The 19,533-nt window shown below is 34.8% G+C and overlaps 1 protein-coding gene across 5 annotated transcripts in view; it reads right to left on the bottom strand.

The window, feature by feature from the left end:
- Positions 1-3,190: 3,190 nt before the first annotated feature.
- Positions 3,191-19,533, bottom strand: part of lov (jim lovell) — a 103,384-nt gene continuing 87,041 nt past the window's right edge. The window contains exons 1-7 of one of the 5 annotated variants that reach the window (XM_066403672.1): positions 17,410-17,480; positions 8,684-8,972; positions 8,221-8,625; positions 7,848-8,167; positions 5,047-5,175; positions 4,491-4,861; positions 3,191-4,287 (exon numbers count right to left, since the gene is read on the bottom strand). In XM_066403672.1, coding sequence (XP_066259769.1) covers positions 4,018-4,287; positions 4,491-4,861; positions 5,047-5,175; positions 7,848-8,167; positions 8,221-8,625; positions 8,684-8,913 — 1,725 coding nt within the window. In that variant the 5' untranslated portion in view covers positions 8,914-8,972; positions 17,410-17,480 and the 3' untranslated portion in view covers positions 3,191-4,017. Of the gene's footprint in view, positions 4,288-4,490; positions 4,862-5,046; positions 5,176-7,847; positions 8,168-8,220; positions 8,626-8,683; positions 8,973-11,096; positions 11,244-17,409; positions 17,481-19,533 lie in introns of those variants that run through there. The other 4 variants (XM_066403671.1, XM_066403674.1, XM_066403675.1 and 1 more) reach the window with 4 other exon arrangements.

Raw genomic sequence — 19,533 nt, 5'->3', positions numbered from 1 at the left:
AGTAGGAAAATGAAAAAGAGAAAAAATAAAAAAAGAAAAAGAGAAAAAATAAAAAAGATAAAGAGAAAAAATAAAAAGTAACAGAAAAAAACAAGAAATAACAGAAGATAAAAAACAAAACAAAGCTTTTAAAAATGTGTGTTGAAAATAGTTCTGACCCCACTCCTAGACAATCAAGATTAAAATGATACATAGAAATTGAAAAATGTCGTTATACTCTAGTGATGTGTCGTAAACTTTGTATTAATTTCGATTGATTATTACCTTTTAAAGTTTAGCAACGTTTGCACTTATATTTACCCTGCTAGAGATGTGTCGAAAACCTAAGATATCGGCGGTACCAAAATTTTTAATAAAAAATTTTTAATATAGCGAGTGCCCACTATTAAGTATGTACTCGTACAATAGTATCACAAACAATTATTATTGAAAATCAAACAATTCCTCACAATCATAATATACCTAATGCAAGTTTTGGCCGCTATGTATTGATTGCAACAACCTTTTTAAATTATTCTCGACTTAATAAAATTGAAGAAACATTTCAAATTGCAATCTAATGCACAAGGTGGCTACTCGAAAAGCGGTTAATTGCAGTAACAAGCCAAATATATTCTAATTTAGTTTGTACATCATTGACCGTATACAATAATTTTATCTAACCATACAATTATAATTTTTGTACAATTTCTTCATTTTAAGCTTTATTTGGTATAATATAAGTATATGAACGGAATATTATGACGATGATCGTTTTTTTTTAATACACAGTTAACACATAGTTTGCTCTGTACATTATTAATTTACATGGGAATTTTACACAATGTAGACCGCTTTACGTTGCTCATCAGCCAAGTTCATTCTTCAAGAATATTGCAAATTGTGACCAATTTTACGGGTATACAACTGAAAGTTCAGTCTGTTCCAACTAACTCAGATTGAGTGTCTAACTAACTATAGGTACTCTATTTCATGGGGCTTTATTACTGTATTGTATGGCTAAGTAGAAAAATATAAAACCAACTGTTTAACACTACTCGGGTTTGATTGAAAAATATGTTTTGTGAGAAACAAAAATACCATTCTATAACTTTAAAATTCTGTATACTGTACAAAACCGTTTTATTGCAGTAAATCACTAATATCGCAGCTGTAAATATTGATAAGGATATATCCCGTAAGTTGCCACCTTATACGGAATATTTTGGTTGAAAATGTAGTACTGTATCAAACAAAAGCCACTGTAGGTATATAGAAACATTCGGTAAATATTTGGTAAAAAATCTGTATATTTGAGGAACTGTAGGTAGTGGTTGTATTAAAAAATAAAATTGTAGTAACTGTAGTAGTATGCTTGTAGTCGGAACATCTTGGCATAATGATATATCAGTCTTATGAAAACAAATTCCGATATTGTTTCAGATCCAGCAGTATATGTACAGAAGGGCTATCGGAATTTGGTAAAAAGTTAGACATGGAACTTAAATAACCAAACAATGTTACATTTCGGTAGGCAAGATTCGTCCGAAGGGTATTTCTAGGTCAGGTAAATGAAGCCTGTGATTTTGAATTAGGAAGAAAAGCGACTAAAAAGCAATTTCATTTCTGAGGAAATTCAAGATCTGTCAACTAAAAATTTCATCCAGTTTTTGAAAGTTTCAATGTTCCGAAAGTATCCGGTTTTTAGACAAAAGTTAGTTGTTGGTTTGAGATAAAAGATGGCTTCAAAAGGACTGAGGCACAACAGCCCAAATTTACTGTGTCTGTTTTTAAAGAATTTGGGTTCCCAAAAAGGGGAATAGTGAGAGACTCCCTCTATAGACAAACTCCAAGAAATAATTCTTGAAGCTTATACTAAAACTAAAACGTAGCTAGAACCCACGCTACTACACACGTTGGCGCAATGTACAAAGTGACATTTTTTCCAGGATTTCTGCCCTTTCCATTGTTTTTATGTGGAATTTGCCTAAACATGAGCAAAAAAATAATTACCTAGAGTTTGTCTATATAGGTACGTGTAATGATTATGAATAAATGTATGTTTTCAATGTACAGTGGAAGTATGTGCATCTACAATGTGGCGGGAACAATTTAAGCAATTGTAAAAACTTACTGATGCCTTATGCATCTCCGGATTATCCTGTAGGTGGATACCTGGAAGAATTGAGGTGACAAGCGTTAGTGTGGCAAAATGAAATGAACTTACAAAACAATAAATGCCTAAAACGAAGTATCTACCAACTGCTTGATAAGCATTTCAAAAATCTTTTTTGAAAAGAATTTTGCAAAGCAAGTGAAGTTAAAGACGCATCCCTCAACTTCACAATTCGGTAAGTACAGAGAACTCATTGAGGATAAAAGACGAATCTTGCATACAGGCCCATTACATTACTGATCAGGAACCAACAAAACACTATGAGATATAGTCACGAAAACTTAGGAAGCACGAACATCTTAACCTACACAAAAGTATTAAAATCAACACCTCTAAGCATATTTTAAAATATCTAATTAAAATAACCGATGGAAAAGAGATAACCTACAATTTTCTAGCTCTAATCTAATATTGCACCTAAGTAACCAAATATCACTTATAGTGCACCGGAAAGTCACGTCCGAACAGCTTGTGAAGAGCTGCCACATAGTTTGCCACAAGTATGCCTCATATTATTATGAGTATGCGAATACATAGAAGGATGGTCACTTTTATAAGTGATCACCATTCTAGGTATTTCCATTGCACGTATCCATTTAATAAAAATTTCCATCCATTTCAGTGCAAACAAATAAAAAATTCAAACAGCTGACCAATTGGGCTAAATCATTGTACCGTGCTCTGGCCCTTGGAAGGCAGCTGTTTGTGAGAAAAATACGTAGGTAGTCTTTGCCACGGCTGTATACGAATATTGACAAAAACTCGTGAAGATGCGAATACAGCATTCAATAAGAAGCAAGTTGAATAATAAAATTGATCAGTCTGCAATAATTTGTATTACAGGCTAATGAATTTTAATGTGCGGCAATGCGTTACTTACCGCACGCCATTTTATTTTTGACATCAGTGCGTTGACCGCGTCAGGTTCACGTATTCAATGAATCCACGAAATTGATGTGGTCGTAGATAAAGTATTGTAAATATAATACAATATGTACAATACTTTATCTGCAACCACATCGATTTCGTGGATTCATCGAGCGTGTGGCACTACTATTACCATCCTTAAGTGAAGCAATCCTCCCCTTGCCGGCTCGGTTTGCACATCACTCGCGTGTGGTAACAGCCTGCTTACCTCACTTATATAAGATACTATTATTATTCAACCCGAACTACCCTGATCTAAACTTAAGTAAACTTCTAGCATATGTGCCGAGGAATTCAGAAATGAAGTATACAAGGGTTCGATATACAGACGCGAAAATTATCTTAAAATTTCAGCTTTTTACAGAACAGTTCCCGTGGATATTCCGAAACTGGCCGATGTTTTACCTGTAGTTGATAATTTTTTACCATTGATTTATTTATTTACTCGCACGCAGCCTGAATGTTTTTTTTTTTTTAGAAAACCTTGTGCCTTTTAAGTACACCTCGTTTTTAAGAGATATTGTTGGACTCACATTTTAAGGTGGACTTAAAAATGAGTAGAGTTTACAATATCTTTGGAATATCGACATCAATTTATTGACAATCGATGCTACGAAGAGGGGAGGCATTATTTATCTTGTTATATGCCATAATCCTCACAGCTGTACATCAATTGTTCTTACCAAATCTTAGGCGATAGAGAAAATCTTATGTCCACGTCTCAATTCCTGCAGCTCTCTAACCTACATTCAAAAAAACTTAAATCAACTAAAACTAAAACCTACTAAGAAACATTGCGGTAAATCTACGTGAAATACAAAGCAAAAACAGGGCTTTTTCGTTTGTAATTACCATTTTTTGCCTCAGATAATGGTATTATCCAAAGTAAAAATGGTATTATTCATATAATATTTTACATTATATGAATAATACCATTAATCTTGGCCGTTCTGTTGAACCAACTCCCTTCGGTCGTCCACTTCCATATTGGACGGCCTGTAGATATCTTGAACGCTGGGCTCTTCTTTCACCTCTTTTCCAGGGATCGGCTTCATTTCTTCATCATGAGGGGCTGTTTGACCGTAAGCATTGTGCTCCGGACGGCTCTTGTCGCCCCCTTGAGGCAACAAGTGGATCATGCTCACGGGAATGGGGAATCCGGTGCCGAAATCGGGATAGAAATTATGAGTAAATGGGCCGAAGAGCTGGAATAGAAAATTATACATTTAATTCAAAGTGTTTAGAAAAGCATCTTTTTTAGGATGGACGGTAAAAACCATGGGACTCGCATACTTTATGATTGAATTATTAACAGGAGATACGATAATAGATACATATCTAGATCTCTACAGAGATAATATATTATAAGTAAAAGTACAAGTGCAAAAGGAACCAGTGCCCAGCTTACCGGATGCTGTGGTATCTGATCTTGATCAGTACTCGATGGTCTGGTAGTGGACAATGACTCTTGATCCCGATCGCTCGTTTTGGACAGATTATTGTTGTTATTATTACTGCCCATATTCCCTAACAACTCCATTGGCGGGTTTGGCCCTCCTATACAATCTTTCCTCAGCTGCTCCAGTTTAAGACTTTTTCCGTATTTCCCTCTAACATACATTAGTAAGGAATTGTACGGAATTCCGAATATCCTAGAAGCTTGACTTGTTGTCATTTTCTTATTCCAAACGTGCTGCAATGCCTCCGTCAGTTCGGCGTTTGTCCACGACCGAGGGGGTCCTCCTCGGGGGGCTGAATGTTGCCCTTTCGGTCTTCCTACTGAAAGCGAGCTGCGTTACTTATATCATATATCAGATCTGTCTCGTAAATTTAGAAATCTTTATTATTATTCATGCCACCTCCCCTTTGCATATTGTCTTGAGATGTTAGAAAAGTAAAATTTCCAAGGGAAACGTGATCGATTTAATCAGCAAATAAATATATGAAAAAGCAAATGATCATACTCTTCTTTTTCACGAACATGTTGGCGTCTATAACGTTTCTGGGATCAGTCATGTCGAATAGCGTGTTTCTGCAGGCAGCCGTATCTAGCGTTGGAGGGAATAATCCAAGTGAAGAATCCAATCCGAAAACTGAAAAAAAAACGAAAAATCCTCATAGTCTTGTATCTCTCTAACTAAATAAATAATTGGGCATTCGGAGTGTAATTATCGTAATTGTTCTTCATTATAATAATTTTTTTCCGACATGTCGATATCCAATTCAACCTCTGGGCTAAATAAATCATGTGGGAATATATGATTTGCAGGAGTACCTGGTAATTATAAATAGTAAGTACGTGCATATCTAATGTAGTCCGATCCTATACCTCTTAATATTTAAATAGCAATTCTGATGAAATTACAGGCATATTACCTTCTGGAGAAAGCAAGTGTTAAATCACACGGAATAAACGATCGCTAGTACTTGTATATCGTATTAAGGTGGCATGTATAATTAATGTCATGGAGTTTTTAAGGTTGTCGATATGAAGAAATTGTTGTGCTCGGAATTACGTTTGATGTTTCAATTTAAGATCGTACAATGTTGACTTGAAACGATTGACCAATGCGTTTCTTAGCAGAAGCAAAAAATTGGTTGTACAATGAAATCTTTTTAAGTAAAATTCCTGCGATTAATTCCGGACGTGGATATACATAGTGCCAGCCTGATCTCCCGATTTGAAACAGCTAGATTTTTACTTGGAGATAGTAATATCGAATAGATGTAGATCAATTATCAAAGAGGCGACAGGGTGGAGGAATTTCAATAAAACTTCTTTTATTTTTGGCAATAACGCTCGTCATTTTGAGAACTGAAGTTAAATGGCAATTTTTCCTGACTGAATAGGGACCAACAATGAGTAACCTTTAGATGGAAGACTAAATTGTAAACTTTTATCATCATTATTAAAGTCAGTCACGGAGCTTTCGATCACACCATTATTGATTTTTTTAGTGAAGAATAGACCCAAGAAGTATGTATCACCATATTATTGCGTGGGTATTTCCAGAGGCTATAGAGTCCACCTCTGCTTACAGAGAAAAGACCGTATTGTATGTGAGTCATTGCCTGCCCGGTTACCAATTATCGCGCAAACCGAACGTCATTTGCATAAACTATTAATGGTGCGATGTTAACAAGACTTTTTAAAAAGTTGAGATTATGTTTAAAAATCGTTCTCGCTGCTGGCATCTTTTGTTTTGGTTTCTTTCGACAGGTCGACAGCCGCCGACGTTCCAGCAAGTCATGACGGCGTTTGTGTTAAGGGTGGGCCAGGCATTTGTTCCAAGGCATGATTATGCTTGTATGAGGCTCTGAAGTAGTTTTTAATGATTAATTTGTACCCGAGGTCTAAACATTATTACTTTTTCCAACAACATATTGACGCATGTGTATGATGTCAGCTCTTAATTGTTACATGATTATCCTGACATGGGCGATGCCTCAGGTTAGTTCCGGCCTTGTTAGTTTGTCTCATCGACTCAAATTAATAGTGCCGAGCAATTAACTCTGCAACAATGTCGACCATAATGGTCGCCTGCAGAAATATAACTTATAAAAAGATATCTGATTATCTATATATATGTATATATAATTGCTCGATTCATGTGAAATTAAAGATGATAGCGATAGAAAATCCTCGTCGAATTTCGTTGAATAAGAGCAATTTAAAAAATTCTATTTTCAATTTTTTAATAATTTTGAATTTTTAGAATCGACACGATTAGATGATAATCAGGGTGTTTCAGAACTATCGGATTGTTTGTGCAACAATAGCAGACATCTGCGTATAAGAACCAGTGTCCTCAAATGTCTTCCTAAGGCACTATGACCGTATAATGCTTTAAGACAGTTATGTATAAAAATGTATTTTATCGACTTTTAGTACGTTTTATTTGAATTTGTTTGTAAAAAAGAACACTAATTATTCAAAATATCGTCCTTAAGTTCCGTCAGTTCGGACAACATTGGATCGACAGAGGTAGTTCCGTGGCCTCCTAGGTCACCCGATTTGACACCTTTAGATTTTTTTCTGTGCGAACATGTAAAGTTTCTGGTTATGTAACGCCAGTGGAAACAGAGTAAAATCTGATTACACGAATCACTGCGGCATTTGAAGAAGTTCAAAACGATTATCAAATTTTTAGCCAAATTCGCAGAAACCATGTACATATGTTGTTTAAACAGATGCAATAAAGTTCAAAAACGATATTTTGAACAATTCCTCTAGAGTTATTTTATAGAAATAAATTTAAGTAAAACGTACTAAAACTCAATAAAAACATTTGTGTAATGTTTGTATAACCAGCATAATGAAAAAATCGGGACAGTAATTAATACTTCTTATACATTCATGCGATGCACAATGGGTAGGATGGTCGGCGAAAGATGTCGCCAAACGTGATGGACAATAGCAAAAATTCGCTATTCTTAATTAGTACTGTAAGTACCTGTCCAGATTCTTTCATGTTATTGCTGACACTTTCTTACTAAAATGATGCGTGAAACTAGCCAGGTAACTAGACATAAATATTTCTAGTGCAAGTATCTCAAACCTATCTACATAGATACTTTTCCCTAGTATCTTTCACAGCTCTGATGGTAGCAATAAATTTCCACTAGTTCTTTCCATAAATTACAACGACACTGTCGCGCTTTAACTTCCTTTAGATCTTATCAGGCACGTGCCTACGATATGGTATGGTTCGATGTTCGCAACACTCTGGGTACCACTCTTGGTACCTAATAATTGAATACTTACATTTACTGTGCGGAGGCGTTATATTAAGTGCCGGAACTCCGGGCATGGGACCAAACGGCAATGGGGATTGACTATCGATCTCTTGTTTCAGGCTCATGGGGGGCTGATGTGCAGGAACCGGTGAAGACAAATATTCTTTGCCACTGCTAGCGGTGCTCAAGTCCAATTCGGGACTGGGCAGGGATAGGTCGGGGGTGCAGTTCCGCTCTTCTTCTTTAATTAAAGATCTTTCGCATCTCCTTTTGATGCAGAGATTTTCAGCAGCGTCTTGAGGTCCGCCGAGTTCTCCTGATCGTCTTCGAGGCCTACGCACCGAACGTCTTTTTACTCATCGAAAATTAAGGCTTTGTAAGTTCGTAAGCGAGAAACTTACCTGGATTGCTTTCTTCTAGCAATGGGCGATTGACACTCTGACCTCGGCATGAGGGTTTCAGGAAAAGACAGCCTCGTCATGTGAGGTAATTTGACAGGAGGATCAGCATTTTGAGTGGGAGATAAAGCACAAGCTCCTTCCACGGGAGTGGTTGCAGTGACTCCAGGCATCGGATATCTGTTGCTATTGGTGTAATATTGCCTATCGTAGTCGTTTGAAGACGTGGATGGAGTTGGTGATTGGTTTACGACACTGTTGGACTCCTTGTCTACTCCAAAGGGGTCTTGGTTTGCCAAACCCCGTACTTGGAGACTTTCAGCTGCTTTCATCAGGCATTGCAGCTGTTCTTGGATCACACTGATTTCACCCTTGTACATGAAGTCTATGATGGCCTGTACAACCCACCTAAAATTGCGGCAGTGTTTTAAATATCTCTTTTGAATTCACAGACCTGAAAACTTACCCACTGAAATCTTTCAAAACAATCACAGGATGCTTGCAAGGATTCTCCGAAAAGATGCGCTGAAATAAGGGACTACAAGCACTCAGCACCACTTTATGGGCCCTAATGGATGTTTCTGAGCACACTAAAGTAACATCCACCAGCCTTCCTGCTTGCAGCAGGGCTTCGAAAGCAGCCAAAATGTGCGATTGATGGTTGTTCCATCGCAAAGAGTAGTGGGATTGAGTCATGTTGTGCACGTGTCCTCACAAGGCGCTGGTCATGTTTCTTCCTTTTGAATTTTGAATTTCTGAAAATAAGAAAATTTTAGGAAAGTTCTTTTCGTACCGAATCAAAAATAACGCATGGAAAAAAGGGATAATGATAAACGGACTGTAATAATAATGATAATAAAGCGATGACGCAAACGCAAAACTACAGACTTATTACATTACTCCTAAGTTTTTGGGTCCAGTGAAAAATTAGTTCTAAGGATGTTTTTACCAACAAGACAAAAAGGTAATAGAAACCGAGTAATAATTACGGTTAAGGTTAACGAAGAAATTTACTTTGATTTGGCCTAATTTATTCAGAACGCTGGCTAGCTACATTCAGAAACACATTTTAGCGTCTTATTGGTAACAATCAGTCTATGTTTCCATCAACCCTCGCATGTTTCTTATTTTAACCGAAGCAATATAAAAGGTTAATTTATGATTCACTTAAAAAGCAAGGAACACTTGAAGGTAAAAATACATAATGACTGTTACTGGCATCACACAAATCATGTAAACAATTAAGCGATCAAAATTCCTATTAAGTTCTGTGCTTAGAACGCGTATGGAGTCACGAATACTTTGAGGGTTCTTCGTTTAGAAGCGAGTCATTTCATTCGTTCTTTATGATCACTTCATATAATATCTTATTGTCAGAGAAGTTTGATTACATACATTCGTATTTTAATGTTTTGTAGGTTTGAAACGAGATATCGTTTGCCTTGCCCTTTCTTGTGCGAATTCCAAATAAAATCAGTTAACTCCCCAACCATTGGGGGGTAACTTGAACTGTCAGTTCACTTCGCCTTCAAATCGTTTCTGGAGTAATAACCCCCGAAAACAAACATGCAAAGTTAGACCTCGCGTGCGTATGTGACATATTCGACCGAGCACGTACGAAAACATTTAGGGACAGAGAAAAGGATCTGTGCAACGTGGCTGTTTCCCAAAGAGGGGAGAGAAACTACCCTTAACGAGGGCCGAAACAAGAAATTCATAATGACTTAAATTAAAACAGAGACAGCGAGTGATTTGTTATGTGTGTGGTATCGGCGTCAGATTGTTCCTATATGGGAGCGATATATCAAGCTGTTTTCTATACATGGAGGGTTTCGTTACAATAGGGTTGATGCTTTAAGGGATTTTCTGTTTAGAAGATTCCCTGCTGGAAATTCTTGCCAGCTGAACAATCATAAAATTTTGAACGGGTTCTCAGCGTCGGTTCTTATTCGGTGTCATATTTACGAACCTATATTATGCAACTGGTGAAGAATACGGCATCGTATTCACACGAGTAAGAAAGTTTGAGGGCACGAGCCCATGACCGGAAAACGCTTGGAATTTTTAGGGTTTTTGCAAAAGGGCAACATACAATGAACATGGAGGTACAAAAGAGAAATTTGCAAGCATATCTGCTTTGGGCTTATTCCACTAATTTTACTGAGATAGAAAATGAAACGGAGCACATTGACTACAAAGTGAAGTAGATAATTGAAGGAATTAGAGGAAAAAAAATTACTTTTTGTAGGTGCGTGTGCCTGCTTTATCAGTGCGCTCTCTTCAAATTAATTCTTATTCTTATTCCATTTGAAAATGTTGTAAATTTACTTCGTGTGTGGGTATGGAGCCACGTTTCAAAATCGCACCGAATTTTTTTGCTTAATTTCTTCCGTACTTTCGTTCTCCTTTCCGTTGTATGGCAGTATATCCCCTTCTTTCCTATATATATTCGCCGCTCTATAAACTAAATCGCAACGTATTGGACCTGTATTATAAAAAAAATTACTGAAAAATGTAATCTGAAAAATGAAAAAAGGGCACCATTCAACTTTGGCGACATATTTATTGCACGGCATAAACATAAGTAACACAAGCTTCAAAGCTCATTACCGAAAATTAATTTAAAGGGGTCTAGCAGTCGGCTTTGCACGCCATATAAAGTATTTAACCGCGGCGATAAAATTTAGTTTCAACAACAAAACTTAAACCCAAACTTTAACCTAACTTTGTCTACGCCAGAATAAAATTAATATTTATGTTTATTTGTAGATTTCGTGTGTTGAGGTCCCCTTAAAATATGTAAATAACTGAAAATGCTTGTAGTACTCTTTAATTTATGTCTGAACGTTTTCTTGTTCTAATTTGGAAAACCTACTTACGTGGTGGTTGTGAAGTTATTAGGTTATTGCCTCCAATTTAAGGGTGTTTTAGCCAGGTTATCGGACATTGAACACACATTAAATGCAGAAATTCATATTTTCCAGCAAAACAGCACGAAGGACGTCAAGCTTCGATAAGTCGACAGTTGAGACTGTTTCGAATTGGTTTTATTTATTGCTTTAGATACATATAAAAAAATTAAAATATGGATAAAATTCTTGGGCCTTTCTCTGCTATTTCGGCCTCGGTTTCTCGTTAATCGACCACATTGGAGCCAAAACCGAATTACTTTTGAATCCAAAAATATACACAAACACACACTAATAAAAGAATAACCAAGAAATTGCAAGATGATCGGCAAAGCTGAAATCATGAGAATTTTCGAGATTCGATTAAATTATTATTTTTATTATGCAATGTTTTAAAATTACTCAAAAATTTACTGCCGCGTAGGTGTTCCAGCATCTTGTTACAAGTGAGAAAGATAGTTAAGTGTAAGAAATGATTTGTTTGCGGGTGTTCTTAGGGAATCGATTATTCATAAATCGCAATTCAATTGCTATCAAACGCTCACAAACAAAATAATGGATATTTTTGAATAAAATCGTCGCCCTTTCCCCCATTCAAAATTCTACGAATATTGCATGTTTTATTCCAATTTCCGAAAAATACCGTAAATGTCTCAATAAGCCTGCATAAAGCGGGATGATCTCTTTTAGTTCCTTAGAAAAGGGCCAGCTGGTCGTAAAAAAATTTTCTTTTCGAGGTAGAGAGTTGTTTGGAGGATTTCAAAGAGAGTTAAAACAGAGTAAGGAAATGAATTATACATAATTCACAACAAATAGGTAAAAATGTTGGTTATATCGATGACTTGATGATGAAAAAGAAGAATTTAAGTGTAGAATTTTCAGCCTTTACGCAGAAGTAAGTGCAATGAATATGAAGTAAGTAATAAACAATATATTTTGCTTGCAAATTTCCATTTTGTAATTTTATTACTTATTTTTTATTCATTGTACCTACTTCTGCGTAAACGCTAAATATCACAAACTATTTCTCGTAAAAAATACATTTTCTATGCAAAGGAGAACAGGGTTAATGAATACGCGCCAAAATTTAAAAGCAATCATTCGGTGACTAGTTACAAATGAGGAATGGTTTGAAATTCGGCCCAGACCACCTCATTATATTTAAATATTCTTTTGCATTAAACTAAGTTTTTCTCTGTCTGTTAACATGGAATCGGTAACCTCAGGATTTTTGAAAATTGAATCATGTTTTTGTAAACACAAATAAAATATGTTAAACGTCTGTTTATCCAGGGAGACTCAAAAAGTTAATAATCAAAAATTAAAAGGCATTAGAAAGTTTCATTCAGTTTCTTTTTCTAACTTTATCTATCTTTTGCTGAAGTGTTCCAAACTGGACCACCCTGAATGTCTTCATATTTTCCAAAACTCATGTTAGCTAATGCTAAACTGTGTTCATAGTGATGGCAACAGAGTTGAACTATCCTGAAAAATATTTTATGTTAAATGCGAAATAAAGAAAATCATTTTCAAACTCGGCCAGGAAATAGTGCTCCCGTTTAATTTTATTATTATTTTATACAATTAAGTGTCTAGCAACCTAGCAATCAATAAATAAATAAATAAATTGTCCTGTGTAAAAAATTTATAGTTTCACAGTTTTTTCATTGTTTCCTATAAAATTGTCGGCAAATGGCCGGTTACTAAATTAATGCCAAATGGATGTCTTTTTTGAAAATAGGAAGATTTTTTTTTGTATATTACCACACGTGGTTTTTATCAGATTCCAACACACATTAACAGCTTTCTATATTACCGCCGGTATGCCAACAAAAGAAAGTTTCTTTTTAAAAAGTGCGACGTCTAGGTAACACCAATCTAAGCCGGAACATGCAATCCCTACATTTGTTTTACATATATTTGGCACTTACCAAAATATCTACGCTGATAATATCGTGTAAGAATATATATGTATGATAATGAAAAGGAAAGAAACAAATCAAGAATAGGGGTAATGTATTACACAGCGATTTCCAAGAATGTGAAGTTAGTTGTTTGTAAGGAATTTGCATGCAAGTTAAATACCTACGGCCGACCGACGGGCTATTTAAGGAGGGTAACATAATTTTGATTCTTTAAGTTGATATGATGGCTTTAGAGTGAATTTGAAGGAGAAATATGTCTAGAATAAGAATGTGTCCAGGCTAGAATTGTCGGAAATAGCATAAGTGGAAAAACGAAAATGATATAAATATATATATGGGCAACCGACGCATATCTATTAGATGATCGTTTCTCCATAGTATTTTACAAACTATTACCAAAAATATATCCCCTGTATATGATTACATTTGGTACTCGAATTTTTTGCAAAAATAAAAATTTACGATCACTAAATTTATCGTTTTTTTAAAGATACTGAAAACTACATCTATAAAAGCTCAATTGTAAATACAGTTAAAGTTAACCAAAACTCCGTTTAAAAGGTCTTTTTAAGGAGTCAAAGAAACACGCATCAGCATATGTCTTGTATGACATTCTTTAACATAAATGCGATACATACTATACGTAATAACCAGATCAAAATGTGATGAATGCCTGCATATACTCTGAAAACATTTTGGACTTGAAGCAATAAATATATAGAAAGAGATCGAGAGGAATAAACAGAAACCACTAATGTGATTTTGTATATGCATATACATATATATGTATATTTATTGTTCGGTGTTAGCAATTTATACCTCCAGATGAATGAAAGATACTGATACAAGGTGCTGAATTAAATAATGCCACTATTTATTTATTTGTTCTTAAATATTTAACAAAGTAATAAAAATAAATAACATGGTGAAAGAAATGTAATATTACAAAAAAAGGAAATTGACAAGTTTCCCTACCACTTTCCACACTTGTTAGCTAAACATCTGTTCAGTTATTTTAATTATGGTCTAGTTGACCGAAACCCGACCCTCGTAAATTTTGACGTCCATAAGAGATGCATTGCTGCCACGATAAGAGCAATCTGACATATACAAATTCCTTATGTCTATTCGTATATACGAGGGTCGTATTTAGCGGAACCGAAGCTTAAGCTATGGTTCAATACTTGACCTCACTATACATTTTCATAGAAAATATTTGCATTTGTTTTAAAAGATAACTAAAAATTGGAGTCGGTTTGTGAAATGACCAATTCCTAACTGACGTCTAGGATATTGGAAAATGAAACTTGTTTAATGGGACACCCTTTGTATTTTTATCCATTCTAAAAAATCTTTTTAGCCTGACAGTGTTTATATTGTTATTATCCTGTATTATCCAAAGTTGTGCGCATACTAATAGCTTTGAAAAATTCGTTGCAGCTTTCTTCATACTCGAAGAAGTGGTGAAGGTCGAATTATACAGTGCAAAGTGTAAAAGCGCTGAGATTCCTACATTTTCCATTTTTTCATATAAATTAGAAGTTTACCGGGTGGCCAAAAAACTGCACATTAAAATATTTTTAAAACCCCACATTTTTAATGACTAATAACCTCACAAGTTTTCAAATAGATTTTTTGTCTATCTGTTTTTGAAATAACAGTCAATCAAAAATAGTCATTTAGTACATTTGTACATGTACAGTTTAGAAATTACGTTAAAAAGAAGAGAAAGTTAAAGAGCTATGAAATAAAAATTCAATTAAATGGAATGTCCTCTAGGTATATTATTATTGTATTAGATGAGCTTGGTGTTTTGAAAAAAATGGTGTGATTTAACGATTATCTATTATTTTCACTCAAACCAAATATTTCAGTTCGAAAAGTGTAATGCGTACTAACACGAACAAATAACCTTAATTTCACCTTTAACTGATTGGAACGAAGGTAAATTCCTTGTCTTACGCATTATCTTTGTGGAACACAAATAGAGTGGGAACAATTAGAGCTACTACCTAAAACCCTGTACTTTAAAAATCAGTATAAACAACTCTATCTAATATAAAAATATTATTCAAAAGGTATCATTAAAAAAAAAGGAAATTTTAGGTAGTAGCTTATTTAATTTCGACACTGATTTTTAAGTTTTTTTAGATTCGTTAAGAGCTAGCAAAAATCTCTAATTTGATATCTGGGTTCAATTTGAAATTTTGGAAGGAATAGTTTAAATCGACTCCCTCTCCTCCCCCAACAGTAATACCCAAGAAACAATTCTAAGAGAATGTAATTTGAAAATTGTTTTTAATGGTAACTCCTTCATGCGCCACCCTGTATAACAAAGATGCATAATAACCTACAGTTCACTGTGTCAACTTTAGAAGGAAAAACTGTAAAAATGCTTTTTTGTTTATCAGCGGAAACTTTTCTATTCAATATGTTTACAACCCAGGGACCAATTTAGATCAAGAATCAAATTAGGCGGCAAGTAAACACACGTGTGTTTACACCATAGTATTGAAAGATTTTTTCAATCTAAGGCGTAGCAAATTTTGCTTTATATTTCATTTTGTTCAGGGTCTGACAGAAAACAGCTGTTTTTTGAAGTCGATACCCAAATTCTTACTAAACCGTAAAGATGATTTGATCTCTTTTATTTACTTTCAATTCAATTCAATGTTTAAAAATTAGATCCTAAGTATTTACTTCGTGAACAAAGTACTTACTCGTGGCGTTATTGAGTCCTGGGTCCGAATATTTGATTTATGCGGGGTAAACTAACTAATTGTGCTTATTCGTGGTATTTCATGTGCAGTACGTGTTTGAATAGAATTCTATATAACCATAAAACCTGATAAAGTAAATTCTATGGTTCCAAGTTTATCGTAATATTACTGTAAAAAAGGTAGAAATACTTAATCAATAAGTTTGTTTTGTTAAGTTAAATTTATTTGTTTGTTCACTGTGTGTTGTTGTATTGTTTATTTACTTTTGTGTATCAAATGCAACTAACATTCTGCACCTATTTACAGGTGTCCAAAAATTGGCATCTTATTCGTTTATTAATAAATAATTAGGGAAATTATGAACTGTTAACATTAACTGTAAGCGGATTTGGGAATTGAAAGTTATGAAAATTTTGTTTAATGTGAAGCATTTTACATAATATGCGTGTATCTGACATGTTTCTAAAGATTGTAGATTTTTTAAACAATCTATCACAGTTTGTTCTACATTTTCGAAAATAGAATATATTTCTACTCAAAAAGATTCAAATCATTTTTCCACATCCACAGACGTGTAAGTACAGCTAATTTTAATTATTGATTTGATGAGATTTTGATCAGCATGAAATGTAAGTGAATCCATCTAATATTTTGATACTTCTAAATTTAATCAGGACGTTAAAAATTTTGTTTGTTTCTATGAGGAAGACTTCTAACTCGAAGTGAATTAAATTATGAGAAAGATATTGTTACTTGTAGCTATCTGCAGGTATTAAATTTGCGTCCTAAGTCCTAAGCTGTCTTGGAGATTTAGTTTTGTGAGAAAATAGTTCTTGGGTATTTATTTGTTTCTAGTATCAAAGAACGCTTCCAAGCATTTTATCACCGCCCATGATTATAAAAATTAGACTCATTAATTAAATGTGATAAACAAACTGCAGTTAAATCTGCAACAGCTAAGAGATATCGAGATTGTTGTAGTGGTACTGATGAGTTGATGAAATCTTTGATGCTGAGACAAATTTATCAGTTATTGACGATGTTGTAGACAATCGGATTATAGCCTTTCATTCATTTTTCGAAACGTAAATTTTTGAATCAAGAGAACTCTTTGAAACATTTGTTGTTGTCCCAAAACAAAATGTGTATCGTACAATTTCAAATTATGAGAGCATTTCAGAAACATGCTACTGTACTGTAAATTCAAAACTTACCAAGACGATAAACACAAATATAGTAAAAATCAACAAATTAAAACCAATCAAAGGGTAATTTAGTAAAAAACGACAACAGAAAGAACTCGCTCAGTGGTGCATTGCAACATTTCTGAATAAATCAAACATGTTAAACGTATCGGTCACATTTTCACCCGAAATACCATAAGGAGTGAAAAGTTAACGTGTGAGCACGTGTGTGCGGACCAATAGGATCGCGCGGAAGAGATTGTTGTTGCAATGGACCACATGGCTCGTGAAGCGCGCGAAAATCAAACTAATGTGAGTAGCAGAGCACGGAGAACAACCACTAAACACCAAAAACTAAAGAAGCTGCGAGATGATGTTTTGAGAGCGCATATTCCACACATATACGCATACACATGACACATATAGGGCTGGGGGTGGTTTTGGGGGCGCGCACCTGATTTTGTCTCGTGTCCCGGCAGAATAACGTTTTCTTCGAGGGGTTGAAAGTCCGACTGTGTTCAAAAATATGCCGACTAGCAATGGACGCATAATTCCCGTTTCGCTGTTAATGAATCCGATTAGACAAAGCCTCGTGAACGGCCAAGACGCAAGCGCCTCCACTTCCCCTCTCGCAAGACTGTCCCCACTACGTCTTTACTCTTACTGTTTTACCCTTAGATATAAATTAAGGGGCGGGCGTGTATTTAGAATCACACACGCTCCTCTACCCTCTCTCTCGACTCGCCGACCACTAATTACTCGAAATAAGGATAGAGCGCGTCTTCTTCTCTCCTTCTGCTTTGCATAAATGCACTAAGAAATCATCCGCACGCCGGCAGGCTTTCTTTTTATGAGACGCCCTTCTTTTTCACCCTTCGTACACTCTTTCCTTTTTCTTATTTCGCTAAACAAAACTCACAACCCCTTCCTCTCCCACAGGCTCCCTTCTCCCTTCTCGTCTTCTTAACGAACCTTCACTTAAATCACAACTTTATACTTCAAAACGAACTTCTCCCTCAAGTTTTAAAACTATCAAGACTTAAGATATTTTATTTTCCCTTGTCAATATCTTAACACGTCCCCGCCTAATTTCTTTCCATTATTTAAATTCTTCATTGTTTATAATAAAACACTACAAAATATTTTGCATTAGTCCTTTTAACAAAATTCGTTTACTTCTTAGGGACGTTCCTTCAATATCATTAAAAGGAATAATGATTATGAAATCTGAAAATACTGATGTAACTACCTACAAGACAGCAAATAGTACCTTTGTTTCCAGTTGTTTCCAGCGAACTATCATTTTCTTTTATCACTTCTGATGAATCATGTTATGATTTTTTAGAAATGACAGCATATGTTATTAGGGGTTGGAGCGGTAGAAAGTGTGCAGTTAAAACTAACTGAGAATATTTAGCTTCGCTAACGTCTCAGATCAGCATCCTTGTTAACGTTTCGGTCACATGAGAATTTTCAAAAAGTAAAAAAAAAACAAGAAAAAACGGTAAACTAAAACGTATGAGAGGCGGATGTTTAAAATGTAGGAAGCATTTTGAAATTCATCTCCCCAATCGCTGAGAAATGGCAGTTTTAAACTGTCAGTGTCCATCCATCTGTTACGTTTTAATTTATTTCCATTTTTTTTCGATTTTTTTTCCTAGGTTCTGAAGACGGTGACTTCACCGAAATGTTGACAAGGATGTTCGACCAAGTCCTTAGTAAAGAGTAAATATTATTTTCAGTTTTAATTGGTGTACCATTCCACCGCTTTAACAATCCCTATTGATGTGTGAACCGTTAGTCCTAAAAATTTCTGCAATTTTCGTGTCCCTGATGAATTGCGACAAAAATGTTGATTGTTCATTCAAATTTGATTAAAAATTTTGTATTAGAATTGTATCTAAATTTAATAAAAATAGAAATTTCTTTTTAAGTGGTACAATATATTTCCAATGAATGAAAAAGTTTTTATAGGACGAATTTTTTTTAATTAGATTGAAACTAAAGAAGACATGTGATTTATTTCTTTAGCAATCGATTGGTTTTCCTCATTTATGCCAATGAATTTATGCCAACTACTTGTTCTCTTCTGTATGTTACCACCACTACCGTTAGATAAACCGTTTCCATCCATAGTTAAATTAGATTTACATGCATCTCTATGTCAAACAACCGAATTTCGAAAGAGAGCCCAACTTCATGAAGTAAAATATAGCATCTCAAGGAGCAAACGTGTGATATTTAAACTTAAAACAATCTTGCAGAAAGTTTGCGTGGAACCGGAGATTAAGAGAAAATATCAAGAAACAAAGGAAATGATCAAGTTTCTCTTAATAAATATACGTATGCAAGTGAATAATGAAGTAAATTCACGAGATTAAATAATTATCCTCCCTTTATTATGCACTTATGGCGGAGGGTGGAAATACAGTGGCGGTGGAGTTTTCTTTCAGTTTTTGGGGATTTCGTTAAACAAAAATGTAGCAAATGCAATGTTTCTGACGAATGAACGGTATTATAGGAATTATTGCACTTGACTAATATATTTATTATTATTAACTTGATATATTTACATACC

This window comes from Euwallacea similis, chromosome 30, assembly GCF_039881205.1.
Source record: "Euwallacea similis isolate ESF13 chromosome 30, ESF131.1, whole genome shotgun sequence".
NCBI lineage: Eukaryota > Metazoa > Arthropoda > Insecta > Coleoptera > Curculionidae > Euwallacea > Euwallacea similis.
Note: the sequence above shows the minus strand (reverse complement) of the source record. Positions and strands in the feature narration are given on the sequence as shown.